General features: G+C 25.4%; 1 protein-coding gene across 1 annotated transcript in view; it reads right to left on the bottom strand.

Annotated features, from left to right (window-relative positions):
* The window catches only part of LOC113389720 (probable G-protein coupled receptor Mth-like 1), a 40259-nt gene that overhangs the window by 3819 nt on the left and 13169 nt on the right, over nt 1-23271 (bottom strand). Inside the window, exon 5 of the mRNA XM_026626734.1 lies at nt 22877-22955. Coding sequence (XP_026482519.1) covers nt 22877-22955 — 79 coding nt within the window. The remainder of the gene's footprint in view (nt 1-22876; nt 22956-23271) is intronic.

Genomic DNA, 23271 nt, shown 5'->3' with positions numbered 1-23271 from the left:
ACATACTAAATATTGCAAATTCTAAAACGTATACAAAAATTTATATTATTTTCTAAAACTTTACTTGTATACAATTGGATCAAAATTCATTCTTAGACTTGCTGGTGGTACTTTTTTCATAAATAAAATAAAATGTAAATGTCTTGAAAATTTCTAAGAAAACTCATCGATTTTAGTATTTGTTATCATAGTAGACATAATAAAGTATAACATACTAAACATTGCAAATTCTAAAACGTATACTAAAATTTATATTAATTTCTAAAACTCTACTTGTTAAAATGCATTCATAATAGGGCATACTTTTTTTCATAAAAATGCAAATATCTTAAAAATTTCCAAGAAAACTCATCGATTTTAGTATTTGCTATCATAGTGAACGTAATGAGGCATAACATATTATAATTAAAACATTCTACAACAAAAACACAGATTATAATTAATTTTTCAAACTTGACTTTTTTAGCGTTTTCATATATTATAACAATTGGACGTACTTTTTGCATAAAAATGAAAATATCTTAAAAAATTCTAAGAAAACTTATCGATTTTAGTATTTGCTATCATAGTAGACATATTGAGGTATAACATATTACAATTACAACACTTTGCAACAAATAGAAAAAATATAATAAATTTCTAAAACGTTACTTCTGTATTGTATTAAATCAAAATACATTCTTAGACTTGGGGGTACTTTTTTCATAAAAATGCAAATATCTTGAAAATTTATAAGAAAACTCTTCGATTTTAGTATTTGCTATCATAGTAGACATATTAAAGCATAACATACTAAATTTACAACTTTCTATCACGAATACACAAATTATAATAAATTTTTAAAACTTGACTTCTTTAACTTTTTCATATATTATAACAATTGGACGTACTTTTTTTTTGGACGTACGTAGGAGAACGCAAATATCCTAGAACATTCTGTGAAAACTTGAAAGATTAGTCTTGAAATTTATATATATATATATATATATATATATATATATATATAAATATATATTCTTCTGGAGATGTTTGTAAATAATTCGTCCCTTCGTCTATCTATATACAACAACTATGTTGTACTTGTTGTTTGTTCCAGAATTGTGTGAATTCACCGCTTGGAGGTTATTTTTGGAGGTGCATTCCTCAATTTCAGAACGTGTTAACTTGGCACCATCATTGTGGTGCATCCACATACAAATCTACAATCTAATTTTAGAATTTTAATTCGACGACTAATTGGGAATTATAAAAAGTTAATTGAAATACAAAAATAATTCAGAAAACAAGTTGGTGACCTCAGTTTTAGGGAATAGGTCCAAATTTTGAAAAATGGAAATATCTCGAAAATTTGTAAGAAAACTTATTAGTTTTAGTATTTGTCATCATAGTAGAGATATCAAAGTACCACATACTAAATTTACAATGTTCTAAAACATATGCACAAATTTATATTAATTTCTAAAACTTGACTTGCTTATTGTATAAAATGCATTTATAGACTTGCAGGTACTTTTTTCATAAAAAATGCAATATCTTGAAAATTTCTAAGAGAACTCATCGATTTTATTATTTGTACTTATGGTAGACATATTGAAGTAAAACATTCTAAATTTACAACATTTTAAATTAAATACCCAAATTACAAGAATTTTCTAAAAATTGACTTCTGGAGCATTTTCATATCCCAATACAATTCGGCGTACTTCTATCATAAAAATGGAGATATTTTGAAAAATTCTGAGAAAACTTGCCACTTTTAGCATTTGTTATTATAGTAAACATATTAAAGTATAACATATTACAGTTACAACATTCTGAATTGCATACCCAAATTACAAGAATTTTCTAAAAATTGACTTCTGGAGCATTTTCATATCCCAATACAATTCGGCGTACTTCTATCATAAAAATGGAGATATTTTGAAAAATTCTGAGAAAACTTGCCACTTTTAGCATTTGTTATTATAGTAAACATATTAAAGTATAACATATTACAGTTACAACATTCTGAATTGCATACCCAAATTACAAGAATTTTCTAAAAATTGACTTCTGGAGCATTTTCATATCCCAATACAATTCGGCGTACTTCTATCATAAAAATGCAGATATCTTGAAAATTTCTAAAAAAAACTCATCGATTTTAGTATTTATCATCAAAGTAGACATATTAGAGCATAACATACTATAAATGCAACATTCTAAATTAAATATCCAAATTACAAGAAATTTCTATCACATGAAAATGCATTCTTACATTGTTAGACTTAGAGGTACTTTTTTCATAAAAATACAAATATCTTGAAAGTTTCTGAGAAAACTCATCGATTTTAGTATATGTTATCATAGTAGACATATCAAAGCATAATATACTAAAATTACAAGATTTTAAATTAAATATCTAAATTACAAGAAATTTCTAAAAATTGACTTCTGGAGTATTTTCATATTCCAATACAAATCGGCGCACTTCTATCATAAAAATGCAGAAATCTTTAAAAATTTCTAAGAACGCTCATCGATTTTAGAATTTGTTATCATAGTAGACACATTAAAATATAGCATACTAAATTTGCAATATTCTAACACATCTACACAATTTACAATAAATTTTAAAACTTTACTTAATGTTTTTATGTATACAATTGGATCAAAATTCATTCTTAGACTTGGAAGTGGTACTTTTTTCATAAAAATACAAATATCTTAAAAATTTTTAAGAAAACTTATCGATTTTAGTATTTGTGGTCATAGTAGGTATATTATACTATATTATACTAAATTTACAACATTCAAACACGAATACACAAATTATAATAAATTTTAAAACTTTACTTCTTCAGCGTTTTCATATATTAATACAATTGGACTTGTTTCAATAAAATTGCATGAAAAATTAGACGTACTTTCTTCAAGAAAATGCAAATATCTAGAAAATGTTTAAGAAAACTTAAAAAAAAAAAAATTAAAAATTTCTAAGAACACTCATCGATTTTAGTATTTGATATCATAGTAGACATATTCAAGTATAACATACTAAATTTGCAACATTCTAAATTAAATAACCAAATTACAAGAAATTTCTTTCACATGAAAATGCATTCTTACATTGTTAGACTTGGAGGTACTTTTGTCACAAAAATGCAAATATCTTGAAAATTTCTAAGAACACTCATCGATTTTAGTATTTGATATCATATTAAAGACATATTAAAGTATAACATACTAAATTTACAACATTCTAAAACAAATACACAAATTATAAGAAATTTCTAAAACTTTACTTCTACCTATATTGTTTTACAGATAGTTTCATTAAACTTGCCTCAAGGCAAAATGCCACTAGCACCTAATTCACTATATTTCCCTCCATTTTTGTGTGGATGTACCTCAATATTAAAAATAATTGGCAAGTTGTCATCGTATATTTTACTGGTGGGCGTTTATGAAATGCATTCGAGGTGATTTACATATGAGCCGCCGGCAAAAACAGACAAACAGACAGACGGACAGACGGACGAACAGATGTTTTTTGACCTGATTTGACATCGGGCACATGATACAGCTAAATTATATTACACACACTAGTAGGTAAACTAATCTAGTAAATATTTTTTGCCACTGGTATTGGGAATATTTATAGCAAATCTAAGCTAAATGAAAAACTTATATCTCCAAACGTCTTCTACTGGAAAGACATCGTCATCTAATGCAAATAAAGTTTTCACCACATCAAAAAATTACCAATGACACCTATTTGCATAATAAATTCAACGTGGGCTCATCTTCAATTCAATAAGACAAAAGATTCATATACAAAAAAAAATTAAATTATAATATCCCACACTATGGTCTTCCCACAGATGGAGAAGTTGCAATTGCAAATTGCAATTGCAATTTCCGTTACATCTGGAAAATGGAAAATTATTCGAAACGATTCATGCAATTATTCAAATTTGTTCTACTTCATCATAATCATTATTACTATTATTATTATTAAAGGAGATGACTTTGAGGAGGAAATAATTATTGCATATCCTGGGTAGTAAGAAAAATTATTTAAATTAGAAAATTTATTTGTTATTAATATTCTTGTTGCAAATTTGTCAACTTTAGTATTTGTTGGTACTCACAAAATTCATTTACGGATATTTTTTCTTATATTTTTTTTTGAAAAATGCTACAAGTACAAAAATTGATGAAAACGTATGGCTACTGTTTTTGCGCATTTTTTCTAGTATTTTTACTACAATTTTTTTCCTTGAGCAAATTTTCAAAATTAGTTTTTACATTCGAAAACTAGATAAAATTTGTAAAAATATTTATTAATGAACATTTTTCCCTAAAATTAATAAGAAAGAAGATACAGTTACTATTATTATTATTAAAGAAAAGGGGGAAATAATTATTTGATAAGGAAATAATTATTGTATATCCTGGAGATGCAAACAATGCAAACGTTAGTAAGAAAAATTATTTAGATTGGAAAATTTATTTGTAATTAATATTATTGTTGCAAAATTGACAATTTTAGTATTTGTTGGTACGAACAAAATTTAATTGCGCATATTTTTTCTTATATTTTTTTTTGAAAAATGCTACAAGCCCAAAAATTAATGAAAACGTATATATGGTTTTTGTGCATTTTTTTTCAGTATTTTTACTACAACTTTTTTCCTTGGGCAAATTTTCAAAATTAGTTTTCACAGTCAGAAATAAGATAAAATTTGTAAAAATATTTATTAATGAACATTTTTGCCTATAATTAATAATAAAGAAGTTACAGCCCCAAAAATTGACAAGTATTTGATTAAACAGTAAATTGATTAAACAGTATTTTTGATTAAACAGTTTATTGATTAAACAGTATTTTTTGTATTAGCGTACCTTTTTTCAGTATTTTTAATGTAACTTTTGTCTCGACGCAAATTTTCAAAATTTGTTTTCACATTCGAAAACTAGATAAAATTTTTAAAAATATTTATTTATGATTATTTTTGTTTATAATTAGTCTAAAAGAAGTTACAAGCCTGAAAAACTGACAAAAAACTGCAGCGATTTTTTAGTAACCAAGAAAGCCTATTTCTTGGGACTTTTTTCTTGCATTATTTTTATTTTTCAAATTAATTTATATCATTTATGACTTTTCATAGTTGTTAGTAGCAGTTATATATTTCTAAATCCATTAATTATAAACTGGAACAATTACTATATATTTTATAATTAGCACATCCTTTTTAAGTCTTAACTTTTAATTGCACGTCCTGAGTTTATTTATTTTTCTTAGGTACAGGATGCTAATAGAAAGTTGTATGTATATATATTTAAATATACATATATATATATATATATATATATATATGTATATATATAAATATTTTTAAATATATATGTATATAAAGCATGCATCATTTCATAGAGTAATAAAATAGAGTGCATTGTAACTCGAGAGCTAAAAAACAAAAAAGCTGCCGAGATATGTTTGTGAATAGACAGAGAGCTGGTTACAAAGTTTTAAAATAATCTTTAAAATAAACTTTAATTGCTCCCTTAAATTTTTATCTTCGGGATCAAAAAATCTAATCTCCAAGTGCTCTCTAAAATTTTTAACTTCAAAATTGAAAAATCAGAGAAATTAATTGAAATTCTTCAAAACCAGAGGAAAAACTTTTTTAAATTTTATAAATTACATTTTAATATTCCTGGATTTATTGACAAATATAAAAGGAACTCAAAAAATGAAACTCTCGTCTCTATTGACGAGAAAATTCTCTCATTTTTAGAAAAAAATAAACTCTACTGACAAAAAAAATCTGTCATTAAAAAAAAAAAAAAATAGGAAACTCTACTGACGAGCGAATACTGATATTTTTAGAAAAAAGGAACTCTACTGACTTTCTAGATAAAAGACAATTCTACTGAGAAGCATATAATGACTCTATTCTCTATTTTTAGAGAATAGGGAACTTTACTGTACTTCTATTATATCATCATCTATATTTTTGGGAAAAAAATCATGAATATGTAGTACTAAAAGAGGATAAAAATTTAACGTCAATAATTTATTTGTGAAATTACTTGACTGCCTTGATCAATACTAAATTATTAAAAGAGGGTAAAAATTTAAGGTCAATAATTTATTTCTTAAAATACTTGACTATCTTGATCAATACTAAATTCTAAACTATTAATTTAAGATTAGAAATAAGTAAAATTTCCTAAATTTAATGGCCAATAAAATAAATTGAACTACATTGAATGCCGGATTATCTGTTGAATATTTAAAAATGAGTAAAACAACCCAGCTCTCCTATTAATTACGTTTCTCTTCTTACAAATAAGAATAATAGGTCGACTCGACATAATGTAAAGTCGTTCATTCGAATCGTATCGATTTAATATCGATAATAACAATAATGATAAATAATATGTGTGATTCTATTTTAGTTTTATACATATTTATCACTTTATATTACACATCATATATTGCTAAATTACTTTATAAAACCAGCAAATTGGTTCCGAACATACAAATTTTATTTGAAAACAAATGAGAATTTTAAATCCAAGTCTAAAGTATTGCATTTCAATGTGATACTATAAACAAGTAAGGTTTTAGAAATTAATATAAATTCGTGTATATGTTTTAGAATGTTGCAAATTTAGTATGTTATACTTTAATGTGTCTACTATGATAACAAACACTAAAATCAATGAGTTTTCTCAGAAATTTTCAAGACATTTGCACTTTTATGACAAAAGTACCCCAAAGTCTAAAAGAATACATTTGGATGTGATACTATCAACAAGTAAAGTTTCAAAAATTAATATAAATTCGTGTATATATTTTAGAATGTTGCAAATTTAGTATGTTATACTTTAATGTGTCTACTATGATAACAAATACTAAAATCAATGAGTTTTCTCAGAAATTTTCAAGATATTTGCACTTTTATGACAAAAGTACCCCAAAGTCTAAAAGAATACATTTGGATGTGATCAACAAGTAAAGTTTCATAAATTAATATATATTCTTGTATATATTTTAGAATGTTGTAAATTTAGTATATAGTTTAATATGTCTTTTACGATAACTGATACAAAAATTGAAAAGTGTTCTCAGAAATTTTCAAGATATTTGCATTTTCTTGAAGAAAGCACGTCTAATTTTTATGGAACAAGTACATTCAATTGTATTAGTATATGAAAACGCTGAAGAAGTGAAGTTTTAAAATTTATTGTAAATTGTGTACATGTGTTAGAATATTGCAAATTTAGTATATTATACGTCAATATGTCTACTATGATTACAAATACTAAAATCGATAAGTTTTCTCAGAAACTTTCAAGTTATTTGCATTTTCTTGAAGAAAGTACGTCCAACTGTAATAATAATAAAAATAAAAGAAGTACAATTTTAGAAATTTATTGTGAAGTTTGTGGAAGTTTTATAATGTTGTAAATTTAGTATGTTATACTTTAATGTGTCTACTATAATAACAAATACTAAAATCGATGAGTTTTCTTAGAAATTTCCTAGATATTTGCATTTTCTTGACAAAAGTACCTCTAACTTTTCATTGCATTTCTATGGAACAAGTACGTCAAATAGTATTAATATGTGAAAACGCTGAAGAAGTAAAGTTTTAAAATTTATTGTAAATTGTGTACATATTTTAGAGTGTTGCAAATTTAGTATGTTATACGTCCATATGTCTACTATGATGACAAATACTAAAATTGAAAAGTTTTCTCAGAAATTTTCAAGTTATATGCATTTTCTTGAAGGAAGTACGTCCAACTGTAATAATAATGAAAATATTGAAGAAGTACAATTTTAGAAATTTATTGTGAAGTTTGTGGAAGTTTTAGAATGTTGTAATTTTAGTATGTTATACTTTAATGTGTCTACTATGATAACAAATACTAAAATCGATGAGTTTTCTTAGAAATTTTCAAGTTATTTGCATTTTTATGAAAAATTGCTGAATTACTCTTTGTAAAACCAGAAAATTGATTCCATGCATAAAAATTTTATTTGAAAACAAATGATACTTAATTTTAAATAATTTTTTGTATGAATCTCTAAATTCCTGTAATACCAATTATCCCTACTATTTCTATATATTTTACACCTGTGTTTTAACTCGATGTAAAACTATTTTAAATCTAAATCTGTTTGTAAACATAGTCTAATATCTTGAAACAGAAAAAGTTCATCCCGGATTTAAAAATATATCTGTCGCCTATTATTTTTTTTATGATCCTAGATAATTGTCCGTCTGTTTCATTGAGAGGCTTTTAACAGGTTTTTTTTTAAGTTTTGGTTTTAAATATACTTTTATACGTGTTAATGTATTTTGGGACCGGATGATTAAAATTACGATTTATTGAGACGTGGTTTTATTTTTGGTTAAGGGAGAAACAGGTTAGAGAAACCTTGGGTAAAGGAAATAATAATGGATTTCTTGGTTTTTATTCAAAACTTTTATATCGGAGTGTATAAAAGTGTTCATAAGAAAATTTAGTAAATTTCATCTAGTTTCACCCTATCTAACTAAAAAATGGTGCTTTCGTATGAAATTTTTGAGTTACTTGACAAAAACCAAAAAATGACCCGAATTTTCTATTAATATATCCTCTTCGAGTTGTTTTAGTAAGACAGTAGCAGTTTTGACCCAAAATATTCTTGTAAACAATTCTAATTTTTTTGGTAAATTTTATCTTGATTTATCTTTATCTTCGGTGTCTTCTGATATTGTATGTTGTATAAAATAATAAGACATTGGTGGGGTATGGTCAAGGTGAACCATCGCCTTACAAGTTGCAAGATATATATATCCAGCTTCACCAAGAGAAAGTTTGTAAAAATGCGATACGATCATGTTCATAGCATTGATGGACAAGATGATAAACTAAGGTCGACTTTGGAAAATCTTTATCCAAAAAAAATATATGGAATATCTTTATTGTTGCTAATGAACAAATTCAATATCTAAAGCTTGGGAGTACTCAAATCAGAAAAACCATTTGGGAGGAGGTTGCATTTTTTTTTAAAAAAAGGGGATAAATTATTTTTTTAACATATTACTTGTTTTTAGTATTTATTGATTTAAAAAAAAGTTGATCAAATTACTTGCTTGTAATACATACGGTGCGACCAAGAAAAATTTTTTGAACACATTAATATATTATTGTAGATTTTGTGGCGTATGTGAGTTTCATTGAAAAATGCTTTACAGCTAGTGTTGTATGTTAAAAATTGACAATTTTAGTATTTGTTGTCATGATAGACATAATAAAGAATGACTACACGAAATTACAACATTGTAATACAAACGGTGCATTTTTTTTTAATTTTTTAAAAACATTATTTATGTTTTTATGAGTATGACTTAGTATGAGTTTATTTATAAAATATTTTCTAACTAGTGTTGTATAACAAAAATTTTATATTTTGATATTTGTTGTAGTAGTATATATTTTGGGGATAAACTTATACACATTTTAAGATTGTAATACAAACGGTGCGACCTCAACAATTTTTCAAAATCATTATTAGGTACACGTAATACAAATTAAATTCATCACGAGTGTAGTTTTATTCAAAAAATATTTTATAACTGATGTTGGATGAAAAAATTTATTTATTTTAGAATTTTTTGTCGTAAAATACATCTTGAGAAATGGCTTGGTAAAATTTCAAAAGTGTAATACAATCGGTGCGACGTTAAGAATTTTTCAAAAACGTTATTAGGTAAACGTAATACAAATTAGAATCATCACGAGTATTACAGATTTTGTTACAGAATATTTATAACTAGTGTTGGTAGAAAAAATTTCTTGATTTTAGTATTTTTTGTCGTAAATAACATATTGAGGAAGGACTGTGTAAATTTTCAAGATTGTAATACAAACGGTGCGCCCTCAAGAATTTTTCAAAAACTATATTATACTTTATTACTTTATTATAAGTGTTGGGTAACAAAATGCTATTGTTTTTTTTTTAAAAAAAAATCTACAGACCGGGTATTTTCCTCCAATGCTTTTTCCATCTGTTATATCTATGTACGGTCCATTACACATTACAAGTATCCACACACACACACACACACACACACACTTCCATACAAATGTGTAGAAGAAATTCTTTATAAAGAAGATGCTTTTATATTTACCATACAAAGAGACTGAGAAGGAATAAAGATTTTGTTATCTTTTGTTGTAGTTGCTGGATTAATTCGTTTAGGAGAAAAATATCAGATTACAACATGTTGTAAGATGTTGTTTATTGATCGGTAAGAAGGATTAAAGACAATTTCGAGATATAAATATACTAAAAACCTTGTTGTTGTTCTTTTGTCAGGCGTGTTCACATCTTCATAAAAGTAAATTTATGATAAGATAAATTTTTTTTTTCTAAAGATGCTGTTTGTACAAGGATTACAGAGTGCCTACTATGACAGTAAATACTAAAATCGATGACTTTTTCAACATACTCTATTAAAAAATAAATAAATAAAAAAAATGCAAGAAATTCTTCGTCGCATCAAATGGGTGTAGAGAATTTTTTTTTTAAATATTCTGTTTGTACTAAAATATTGTAATTTTAGTATGTTGTTTCTCAGAGTGTCTACTATAACAACAAATATTAAAATTGATGAATTTTAAGCCTTAGTTTATATAATTTAAATTGTTTCAAGAAAACGTCCACAAGAAAACACTTGGAATGTTTGACAAAAATTAGTATGGGCAAAAGGAGCCTGGAAAAAAATAATTTTAAAACAAACTATTTGTAGAATGCTGTAAATTGAGTATGTCGTTCCTCAGAGTGTCCATTATAATAGCAAATATTAAAATTGATGAGTTTTTGTACATACTTTATTAAAAAAATATTTTTTCAAAAAAGTGCAAAAAATTCTTTGTCGCGTCAGATGGGTGTACATATATATTTTTTTAAATATTGTGTTTGTACTAGAATATTGTAATTTGAGTATGTTATTCCTCAGAGTGTCTACTATAACAACAAATACTAAAATTGTTGAATTTTAAGCCTTAGTTTATATAATTTTAATTGTTTCACAGGAAAACGCTTGGAATGTTTAACATATAGTACAAAATTTAGTATGGGAAAAAGGAGGCTGGAAAAAAATAATTTTAAGACAAACTATTTGTACTAGAATGCTGTAAATTGGGTATGTTGTTCCTCAGAGTGTATACTATAATAGCAAATACTAAAATTGATGAGTTCTCTGACATACTTTATAACAAAATTATTTTTTCAAAAATGCATTAAATTGTTCGTATAATTTGACGCGTGGGACTATTTTCCAAAATAATTTTTCAAAATTATTTGTAGGTGTTTGTGTTGTTTGGAGATATTGTAGACGATTAAATTTTGAACAAACTCAACAAATATATGTAGATGTATATATATTCCTAGATAAATTTATCCATTTCTTTGTGTAATTTTAGTATGCGGGCGTTTAGAGATATCAATGCTGTTCCATCTCGTAAACAACAAAATCTCTGACAGATCGAAATCGAATATAATATATTTATACATTTATATATATATATATATATATATATATATATATATATATATAATTGTCTAGGAAACAATTTAATCTGGCGACAAGGGAAGATAACGGTTTGATTTATCTCGATGTGGTGAAGACACATATCTGAATAGGATTATTTCATGTTTGTATTTTTTTGTCAATTTCTCGTAATATTTGTATAAAAATGTATAATCATTTATATTCAATATTTTTGTATATACATTGGAGAATATCATACTAAAATTACAGCTTTCTGCTACTAAAGTTTCTATTTTAAAAAAATTGTTGAAAACATAATTCAAATCGAATGTGCAGTACGTATCAAGGGTACCTTCATCTTTGTACTTTTTTCTAACAATTTCTCGCAAAATTTGTATAAAATTGTATAATTATTTATATTCTGTATTTTTATATATACATCGGAGTATGACATACTAAAATTCCAACTTTCTGCAAATAAAGCTTCTATATAAAAAAAAATGTTGAAAAAATATTTTAAATCAAATGTGCTACGTATAAAGGGTACCTACATTTTTGTACTTTTTAAATAATTTCTCGTAAAATTTGTATAAAAGCATATCACTTTTTATATTTAGTATTTTTATATATACATTGGAGTATGACATACTAAATTTACATCTATCTACTACTAAAGTTCCTATTTTAAAAAAAATGTTGAAAAAATAATTCAAATCGAATGTGCGGTACGTATCAAAGGTACCCACATTTTTGTACTTTTTAATAATTTCTCGTAAAATTTGTATGAAAGCATATAACTTTTTATATTTAGTATTTTTATATATACATTGGAGTATGACATACTAAAATTACAACTTTTTGCTACTAAAGTTCCTATTTTAAAAAAAATTTTTGAACAAATAATTCAAATCGAATGTGCAGGTACGTATCAAGGGTACCTACATTTTTGTACTTTTTGAATAATTTCTCGCAAAATTTGTATAAAAGCATATAACTTTTCATATTTAGTATTTTTTATATACATTGGAGTATGGCGTACTAAAATTACAGATTTCTACTACTAAAGTTTCCGTTTTAAAAAAATTGTTGAAAACATAATTCAAATCGAATGTGCAGTACGTATCAAGGGTACCTACATTTTTGTGCTTTTTTCATAGTTACTCGTAAAATTTGTATAAAATTGTATAATTATTTATATTCAGTATTTTTATATATACATTGAATAATATCATACTAAAATTACAGCTTCCTGCTACTAAAGTTCCTATTTTCAAAAAATTGTTGAAAAAATATTTCAAATCAAATGTGCGGTACGTATCAAGGGTACCTACATTTTTGTACTTTTTTAATAATTTCTCGTAATATTTATATAAAAGCATATAAATTTTTAAATTTAATATTTTTATATATACATTGAATAATATCATACTAAAATTACAGCTTTCTACTACTAATGTTTCTTTTTTAAAAAAATCGTGGAAAAATTATGTTAATACGATTATAATATAATACAATGAACATGTGCCACGAGGACACAACTATATTTATTTTAGATAATTTCTCGTAAACTTTGCATAAAAACAATTATTTCTCTTAAATATTTTTTACAATACTCTTCTAATAACAATTTTATCTGAAAAAAAAACTAATACTCAAATTACATACGGAATAATTTTTAAATATCAATTTCTGTATTATTATTATTTAAGGCTATTTCCACAAATTATTGTGAAAAACTGGACATTTTTAGTATTTTCTGCTACAGTAGATACATTGAGGTACAAAATACTAAAATTACGAGATTTTAGTACAAATAGTTTACCCTAGAAATAATGTTTGTATGCTTCTTTTTTCCTTGCTGAATATTCTAGGAAATTTTAAACTGGTGCTTTTAAAAAATAAGTATGATTATTTTAAATTTTGAAAGAAAACTTATAAATTTTAGTAATTCTCTTCAAAGTATATATATTCAGAAGTAACTTATTGAAATTACAGCATTCTAGTAGAAACAGAATATTTTTAAAAAAATATTTTATCTACTCGTATCAGATTATACCTATTATATTAAAATCGTCGAGCACGTTATTACAAGTCATTTTTTGGGTATACAGTGTTACGGTAGAGTTTTTTGATATTAGAATGAATTATAGACAACTTAATTTTGTACAAATTTGGTAAACATTGTATTTATATTAGACAAACTGTTTAAAAGTTACAAAAGTTATAACAAATAGATACTCGTACAGCTGGCCAAAATAAAATCTCGTCTCTATATTTATATGGGCATATGGATTTTATACCCAATTGACAGATTTTTTCAAAAGCCGACTGGTCTTTCCATTTCTATTCAATTACTTGGGTCTTTCCGTCCAAATGCCAATCATCAATGAATCGGAAAAAAACACAATAATATTTTTAGGGTCCCTTTCAGGGTTTAGGCCCTCATAGATGTATTGTTAAAGGATGGTAAAAGAAAAATATTCTAGTTGTAATGGTTGCAATTGTTATCAGAATGGAATTTGTAAAAATCTAAATATAAAATGCTTATATTTGTGCAAAAAAGCTCTGGAGGTCTAAAACTTTGTGTGTCCTAAGGGCGCGCCAATTATTCTTTTAGTGACATTCTAAAAGTACATTTTTATTGTATAATGTATAACAATTAAACTAAAAGTGATACGTAAATGGTGTATTTGACAAATTTATACAAAATTAAATTATCTATAATATTTTCTAACATCATAGTGCCCTACAGCATCTCGGTATACTTTAAAAAAAAACTTTTTAAAAAAACGAGAAAATATTCTTCGAGGGGTAGGTAATGTTCGCCGAAAGGATTTTTTTCTAAACGAATTTCAGTGAAGTTTCGTCAAAAATCTTTGTGCTAGGCTATAAAATTTTATAACGTGTTATTTTCAACACTTTGGGTAAGTGCTTTTGCCAAAAAAACCTTAAATTTTAATATCCCAATGAAAAAACCGATAGGTGATAAATATTTATGAGTTTAAAAGGTTTTTACCAACACCATCTAGAAATTCCTTATTACATCATAATTGAGACATAAAAATTTAGAATGATTTTGGAAATTTGATGAAAGTTTCGGATTTTAAAAATAACAGAAAAGTTTTGGCTTTTGTAGAAATTGAATTTTGACTTTCAACAAAATCTGGATTATAAAATTATAAATAACGTAACAAATAAAAGCAAATGGCAAGTATTTTTGGTCAATCAAATTTTAGATTATACTGTTATAAATAATATAACAAGTAAATAAAAACAGTTTCTAGGTATTTTAGATTTTTTTTTAACTTAAAGGCACCGCCGTTACCTTTTTGCGAAAAAAATTGGTACAAAGGATTTTTTGCTCCTCGCAAAATAACTAAGCGGAACAAATTTATATTGTTAAATGGGATGTAATTCTCAGAAAATCTTTCTTGTGAATAAAAACAAATTCACAAAGGATTTTGGGAATCGTTTACATCGATTTTAGTAGGTTTTGAACGATGGGAAAAAAATTAAAAGATCAAAACGTTACACAAATAATTTTGAACAAATTTTTGAGTTTCAATAGAAAATAATTTTATCAAGACTAATTTTGATGTACTAGATTTTTGTAATTTGTGTATGTTATTTATGTATGTATCTACTTTAACAACAAATACTAAAATCAACAATTTTTTGTTCAAAATTCAACATATAAATAAAAATTTCCCAAAAAAAATCCTATCGCTCTTGATTGTCATAGTGTAAAATTAAAGTAAATAATTTTCCCTATACATACCATCTGTACTGAAATTTTGTAATTTTAGTATAATATTCTTTAATATGTCTACTATAACAACAAATACGAAAATTAATAATTTTTTGTCCACAAATCAATATATAAGAAATTTCTTAACAAAAAGTATCGAACGCTTTTGGATTCTTATAGTGCAAGCGCATAGTAAATAATTTTCCCTATACATACTATTTATACTAGAATTTTGTAACTTTAGTATAATATTCCATAATGTGTCTACTATAACAACAAATACGAAAATTAACATTTTTTTGTCCACAAATAAATATATAAGAAATTCCGTGACAAAAAGTATCGAACGCTCTTGGATTCTCATAGTGCAAGCGCAAAGTAATTAATTTTCCTTATACATATTTATTTATACTAGCATTTTGTAACTTCAGTATAATATTCTTTAATATGTCTACTGTAACAACAAATACTAAAATTAACAATTTTTTGTCCACAAATCAATATATCAAAAATTTCTTAACAAAAAGTATCGAACTCTATTAGATTCTCATAGTGCAAGCGCAAAGTAAATAATTTTCCTTATTCATACTATTTATACTAGAATTTTAATTTTAGTATATTATTTCCAAATGTATCCAGTATAACTATAAATAGTAAAATTAACAATTTCCCTTACAACCTTAAAATTAAATTGATTACTTCTTAAACTGGTTTAACTTATTTTTTTAACACATTTACGATACACATGATATACAACAAGTTCAAGAAAGTTTTTTTTTTAAATATTCCATTTATACTAAAAAGCTGTAATCTGTGCATTTTATATTTAAATATATACATTTATTATAAAACAAAAAATATTAATATCTACTGAGTTATTTTCCGATGTAGTAATACTTTTACAAAACTCCTACCAATATTAGACTTGTATCATACATTTATACGTATGAAAACTGTGAAAAATAAATTTTCCAGCATAAAATATTTGTATCAGAGTAGAACGAGTTGCTGTAGAGCTGTATGATGTTAGAAAATATTGTAGATGATTTAATTTTGTACAAATTTGTCGAATATTTCATTTATTTTAGACAAATTATTTAAAAGTTACAATAGTTATAATAAATAAATGCATAAGTGCATAAAATTATTATCAAGTAATCTCGAGCGTGAGATCGAACCGAGTACCTGGCGATCATAGCTCTGCACTAAATTATATATATATATATATATATATATATATATATATATATATATATATACATTTCTATAGTTTCTCGATAGTTTGCATTCAGTTGCAGATTAGTTGCATCGTTTGTTGCAATGAACAACTTGTACACAGCGAAATCTATCTAGCGAACATTATTGACGCTTTAATTGGCCCTTGAAGGCCAAACACCAAAAAACCAAGGGCCAGAACATACTGGACCATAAATTACATACTAAGACTCAAATTTGGTAAAAATTTGCTGAGAATTAATTATTATTAATACTGTTTTAAAGGAAAACGTATTTTATGTGGAGTGCATCAATAAGAAAAGATGGGCTTTGTAACACAGGCAAAACAGTACAATGTACAAAAATGGTTAAAATTGCATTTAAGAAATAAATTTAGTTTATTTTGATTGAACTTATTTTAACAGCATATTTTATGTGTAAAACATTAATAAAAAAATTGCACGGTAAAATAGGCTACAAATTTATATAGTTATGTATAGTTGAATCATTTAAGGCATGACACCAATACGAATATATTTTTCAAAATATAATTTGGAAATTTGGAAACTTATTTCAGTATTCGTACTCTATTACCAAGGACCTTTCAAATGATACCCCACATGACGAAAAAAATAATAGAAGTAAAACTTCTTTAGATACAAACTTGTAAAAAGTGTGAGCAAATCACTTTAGTTATTTTTATGCCTAAATTATTTAAAAAAAATCAATAAGTTTTAACATTTTGATATTTTTTGCCATAAAATGTAGTAACAGTTTTATTACAATATAATAATTTTTTTGTGAAAATCGAATTCTACTCGTCAAGACCTTTCAAACGATACCCAACAAGCGATCAAAATACGATCTAAAGTTTTTGAAGTAAAACTTCTTTAGACACCTCAGCGTAACGGGTATTACAAACCCGCGTAAAGGGTATATTTTGTGGGCAAACCACATAGTTAATTTCAGTATAACCTCAAACAAGGTACGAGAAGCACTTTTAAAATATGGTTTATGTAGTTTTTTACCCCACGGGCCTAACTTTGGCCACTTTTGCATTTAGCCGCCGTCCATATGTTTCGCAAAGGCCATTTAAACGCATTCCACGTTTGCAAAAAACTAGTTTTGCTGATGGACTTGCCTACATATTTATCCGATTACATTATATTTACCCAGAAACATAGATTTTTAATGGAAATTGGGCCTATTGGCAAGTCTCCACGGTAAAAGTACAGTCAAGAAATAAGAGGATTTAGTACATTTGTGCAATTATTTACTGGAACTCTTGTAACTTAACTTTTTTAAAGTTTTTTAAACTTTTTACAAAAATTTAATTTTCGATGCGGGAAGTTCCAGCAATTTGCCTTAATGCACGATGCCATGCATCACTAGTTAATGACTAAAAATTATTTATAACGACCTGATTGTATAATTTCAACAAAAATGTGCTGATTGTGCCAATTTTATAAATTGTCATCATAATAATGATGATGTCGTTAGTTATATAAAAATAGAACATTAATTTAGAGCTATATACATGTTTTTGTAGGATTTATATCTAAAATATACTTCTGTTTATTTATCCATGTCTACAGCCTATGTACGACAGATTACTAATTGTATTTATTAAAACTTTAATTTAATATTCTATTTAACCAAAAGCAAGAATTTAAATCAACATTGTATATATAATTGAATGAATTGAAAATAAAAATCCTTCGGCCATACAATTTCTATTCAATTCGAACGGAAGCGAACTTGATCCGCGTTCACATTGATACAACACGTTTTCTTTGTGTTAAATTAAAAAAATCAATTGAAAAAAATATAATACTGGACAGACAGGGATTTAAAAATATCTACAGAGAGGGATTTAATAAATTTGTGTGTTTGGTACATGAAAATCGGCCCGGATTTGGGTGAAATTAGACCGGATTTGGATGAAAGTGGGGAAAAGTACTTTGTTGCGTTTTTGGTTCAGAATTTTGAAAAATTTTGTTGTAAGATATTTGTGGTCTAAGGATAAATTTAATGTTGTTAAATTATCTACATTTTTATCTAATATTAATATTATCTACAGATATTGCAAATGTCCTTAAAACAATTTTGAAAATTCGGTATTTCTGTCTTGTGATTTTGATACTTTGGAGTAGCAGTTTTTTTTTCAAATTTATTTAAATATTTCTTGAACTATTAACAACATTTGAATATTTTATTAGACAAATGTTTAGATAGACAAATTATATATATTTTTATCTAACATTTAAAATATCTGCAAACACCAGGAAGGCCTTGAAAAATATTTGAAAATTAGTAAAATCCCGACTGTTAAAAATACATTTTATATTGTTGTTCCAATAACTGTGTTATTATTCATTATATTTCTATATGACCTTTGGGAAAGTTCTAGATAAACAAATTGCCTAAAACTTTATCTAACACTAAAATTATCTACGACCACTTCAAATGCCCTCAAAAATAATTTAAAACAAATTTAATGCACCACTGCTCAAGAGGATTTTTATATATGACGGTAGTCTTAGAGCAAAACTGCACTTCTTTCACATTTGTGCAAATAATTATTAAACTAATAGAGGAATCTTCATACAGTCTTTGGCAATATTTTAGATAAATAAATTGTCTAAAACTTTATCTAACATTAAAATTATCTACAACCACGCTAAATGACCTTAAAAAAAATTAAAACGAATTTAATCCGCCACTGCTCAAGAGGATTATTATATATGTGATTGTAGTCTTAAAGCGAATCTGCACTTTTTTCACATTTATTTAATTAATTATTAAACCAATAGCGGAATCTTAATACAGTCTTCGGCAATATTTTAGATAAATGAATTATCTAAATATTTACTAACATTATAATTACCTACAACCACGCTAAATGCCCTTAAAAATAATTTAAAACGAATTTCATCCGCCACTGTTCATGAGGATTATCATATATGATTGTAAGTCCTAGAGCAAAACTGCACTTTTTTCATATTTTTTCGAATAATTATTAAACCAATAGAGGAATCTTGATACGGTCTTTGGCAAAGTTTTAGATAAATAAGTTATCAAAAACTTTATCTAACATTATAATTATCTACAACCATGCTAAATGCCCTTAAAAATAATTTAAAACAAAAATAATGCGCCACTGCTCAAGAGGATTATTATATATGTGATTGTAGTCTTAAAGCGAATCTGCATTTGTGCAAATAATTATTAAACTAATAGAAGAATGTTAATACGGTCTTTGGCAAAATTTTAGACAAATAAATTATCTAAAACTTTATCTAACACTAAATTTATCTAAAACCACTGTAAACAATTTTAAAAATTTATTTTCGATTAAAATTTTCCTAACAATTTGTCGTACCTAAAAAAATGAGTTATTTTAAGATTTTTTTTGGCTATAAATAGCTTCGGAAAGACTCTAATTTTCGGTACATATAATTTCATCATTTCCTAACACAAATATTTACCAGTTTTATTTTTCGTTCTATAAAATTTTATTTATAGAATCTGAACCGACAGACTAAGTAATCCATCAATTCTTCTAAAAGGTGTTTGTTCAATATCAGTTTCTATTTATAAGAAAATGTTTTTAGAAAATTGAAAGAAAACATTTAGCAGATTGTTTAATATAATGAACAAGTAATATTATTATGCATTTTATAAAACAGTTGAAGCTTTCATTTTGCAAATTTTATATATTTAAATGAATGCTTTACATTGTACTTGGTAAATGAAAAGATTTATTAAACTTCAAGTATGAAATGAAGGCTCTGTCTTGCACACAAAATGCAGAGGCGTAGTTTTTGAAGGCATTTTAAGGGCACTTGTAATAGTTGTAGGTAATTATAGTGATAGAGAAAGCTTTAGATAATTTAAAGTTAAAAGTTTGTCTAAGATTGTTTTTATATATCATTAGGTTTTACAGAAATATTGAGACTAACGTAGAAAAATGTCCTTGCAAACAACAGATTGTTTAAATAAATTTTAAAAATATTTACAGTGGTTATACATAACTTCAGTGTTAGATAAAGTTTTAGATAATTTATTAGTAATTTATTTAAATTTAATTTATTATTTATATATTTAAAGGATTAAACAATTATTAAGAAAGTTATCAGAGCAAATACATAAAAATGTATATGACAAATAATTTTCTTGCATTAACAGTACTTGGTACGGAATCCTAAACCCTAAGCTCCTAAATCGTATTATCTCTTTCAAAATGAGTCCTGTTAATCTTTTAATATTTATTCAAGAATCTTCTTCTAGAGATTAAAATTGAAAAAAAAAATTCCGTTATCAAAAACAAAATATTTATATCAGTACCCACGTGTTGTTCCTAACTGTCAATATTGACTTTCACTGAAATTCTCATCTATTCCAAGACACGTGGAGATTAATTCTTAGAAAAAAAATTGAGATAATATAGAGATTGTAAGGAGTATTTGGTATAAAGGAAAATTAATTACGACGAAACTGCCCGGCTGATTTTACCAAAAACCAATCATACCGTAAAACATAGTTGTATCGGTTGCATTTTTTATATCTACGATTATTTTGTTAAACATTTTTAAAATATAACAATAGTGTTATATATCATGATGTATCGTTGGAAAGTATATAAAATTATCTGTAAATCTGTGTATAACAATTTGCAAATGTTAGAACAAAATTATGTAAAAATAATTCCTCAAACTTTGACATTAAAATCTTGGTAAGGCGTCCATGTTGTAGCTTCAACGCTTTGGTTTAAATATATTTATTTTGTTATAATTTTTTTATATTTTTTTAACAGTGTTATATATCGTTAGAAAGCTAATAAAATTATCTATAATTTCTTATTTAAAAATTTAAAACTCTGAGAACAAAATCGTCTAGAAAAAAACTTTGAATATCAAGATTTGTAAACTGAGACATTTCGGGTATATCTTTCACATTTTGCTGAATTTTGTCCTAAAAAATTTTTTCAAATGTACCGCGTGACTCCGGTCTCTCCTACATTTATATATATCATATATATGTATATATAATTTTTCTATCCCATATCATAGTTTTAAAGTGTCCAATGTTTGTTTATTCGAACAAAACCGTTATCATCAGCTGAAACTCGAGTAGGAATAATATTATTTAAGTCATCTGATAGTTTTTATTCGAATAGATTAACATTTCTTTAGAAATCCTACAAGGTAATTTATACTCAGATAATATTCAGTGAAATTTAAATATATACTGTTATATAAAACTTGCTAGAAGTGCACGTGCACTGAGGGACAGTAGATTTATTCGATTTGGCAGAGGCGCATTTAGTGTATTTTTAGGTATTATTTTAGACGTAGTTAGGTATTATTTTAGTGTATTTTTAGGTGTATTTTAGGTATTATTTTAGGACCTTTGTAGTTGTTGTAGGTGCTTGGAGTGTTAGACAAAAATTTACATAATTTATTTATCTAAAATATCGTCTAACACTATATAAGGATTCGATTTCTAATTTAGGAGGTATTTAAATAAATATAACAAGCGTCCTGGATTTTGCTTCGCGATTATACTATTCGCTATATTGACCAGTAGTGGATTTAGGAGTGTTTTAATTATTATTTAAGGGCTTTTGTAGCTGTTGTAGGTACTTATAATGTTAGACAAAAATTTAGATTATTTATTTATCTTAAATATCGTCTAACACTATATTAAAATTCGATTAATAATTTCGGAGTTATTTAAATAAATATAGAAAAGCGTCCTGGATCTTGCTGCGCAATTATACTATTCGCTATATTGACCAGTAGTGGATTTAGGAATGTTTTAATTATTAATTAAGGGCTCTTGTAGTTGTTGTAGGTACTTGGTGTGTTAGATAAAAATTTACATAATTTATTTATCTTAAATATTGTTTAACACTATATTAAAATTCGATTAATAATTTCGGAGTTATTTAAATAAATATAGAAAATCGTCCTAGATCTTGTTATTTAATAATAAACTAATTAATGTATATTTATATGTATTTTTTGTAGAGTTTCGAACAAGAATCCAAAAATAATACAAAATAAAAAACAAGAAAAGTTTTTAAAAAAACAATTTCTTTATTTAATTATTTGTTTATTGTCGACGTTTCGGAACTAGGTACGTTCCATCTTCAGGACATCTGTCAAGAAACATGATCTTGATGAGATTTTTGCAAACAATATGTTTAGGAAAAGAAAATAGATTTTTCTTAAATAATGAATTGAATTGTAAAAAATATAATAATGTACAGAAATATGATAATATGTTCAAAATAAAAATGATAATATGTTCATTTATATGTATATATATATATATATATAAATTAATAAAAAAATTGTTGACTTACCGGAATGTCCACCAAATATTAAAACACATTGTGTTCAGCCAAAAAAATGCAGCCAGGAAGAAAAAGTGCATCAAAATTGCTGCAAAAAAATAAAAATTATTAAAATAATAAAAAAAATTATACATATACATATACAAATATATATATATATATATATATATATATACATAAGCAAAAACTGCTGTGGTGTCCAAAAAAAATCTACCTATGCAAATCAAAATATCAGATTTTTCATAAAGTTTTTAATATTTTCCACCAAGTTTTTTTGTTTTTTATCATTAGTACTTAGTTTATGATTTATTTAAATTAATTTTAATTATTTTTCTTTAAATGATCTGAAGAATTAGAAATATAATGGGCTTAAAATTTAGTACAAAATAATTTTTATACATTTT

This window comes from Ctenocephalides felis, unplaced genomic scaffold (genome assembly GCF_003426905.1).
Source record: "Ctenocephalides felis isolate EL2017-DRISC unplaced genomic scaffold, ASM342690v1 CF-g0.4_SCAFFOLD_03573, whole genome shotgun sequence".
In the NCBI taxonomy this organism is placed as follows: domain Eukaryota; kingdom Metazoa; phylum Arthropoda; class Insecta; order Siphonaptera; family Pulicidae; genus Ctenocephalides; species Ctenocephalides felis.
Note: the sequence above shows the minus strand (reverse complement) of the source record. Positions and strands in the feature narration are given on the sequence as shown.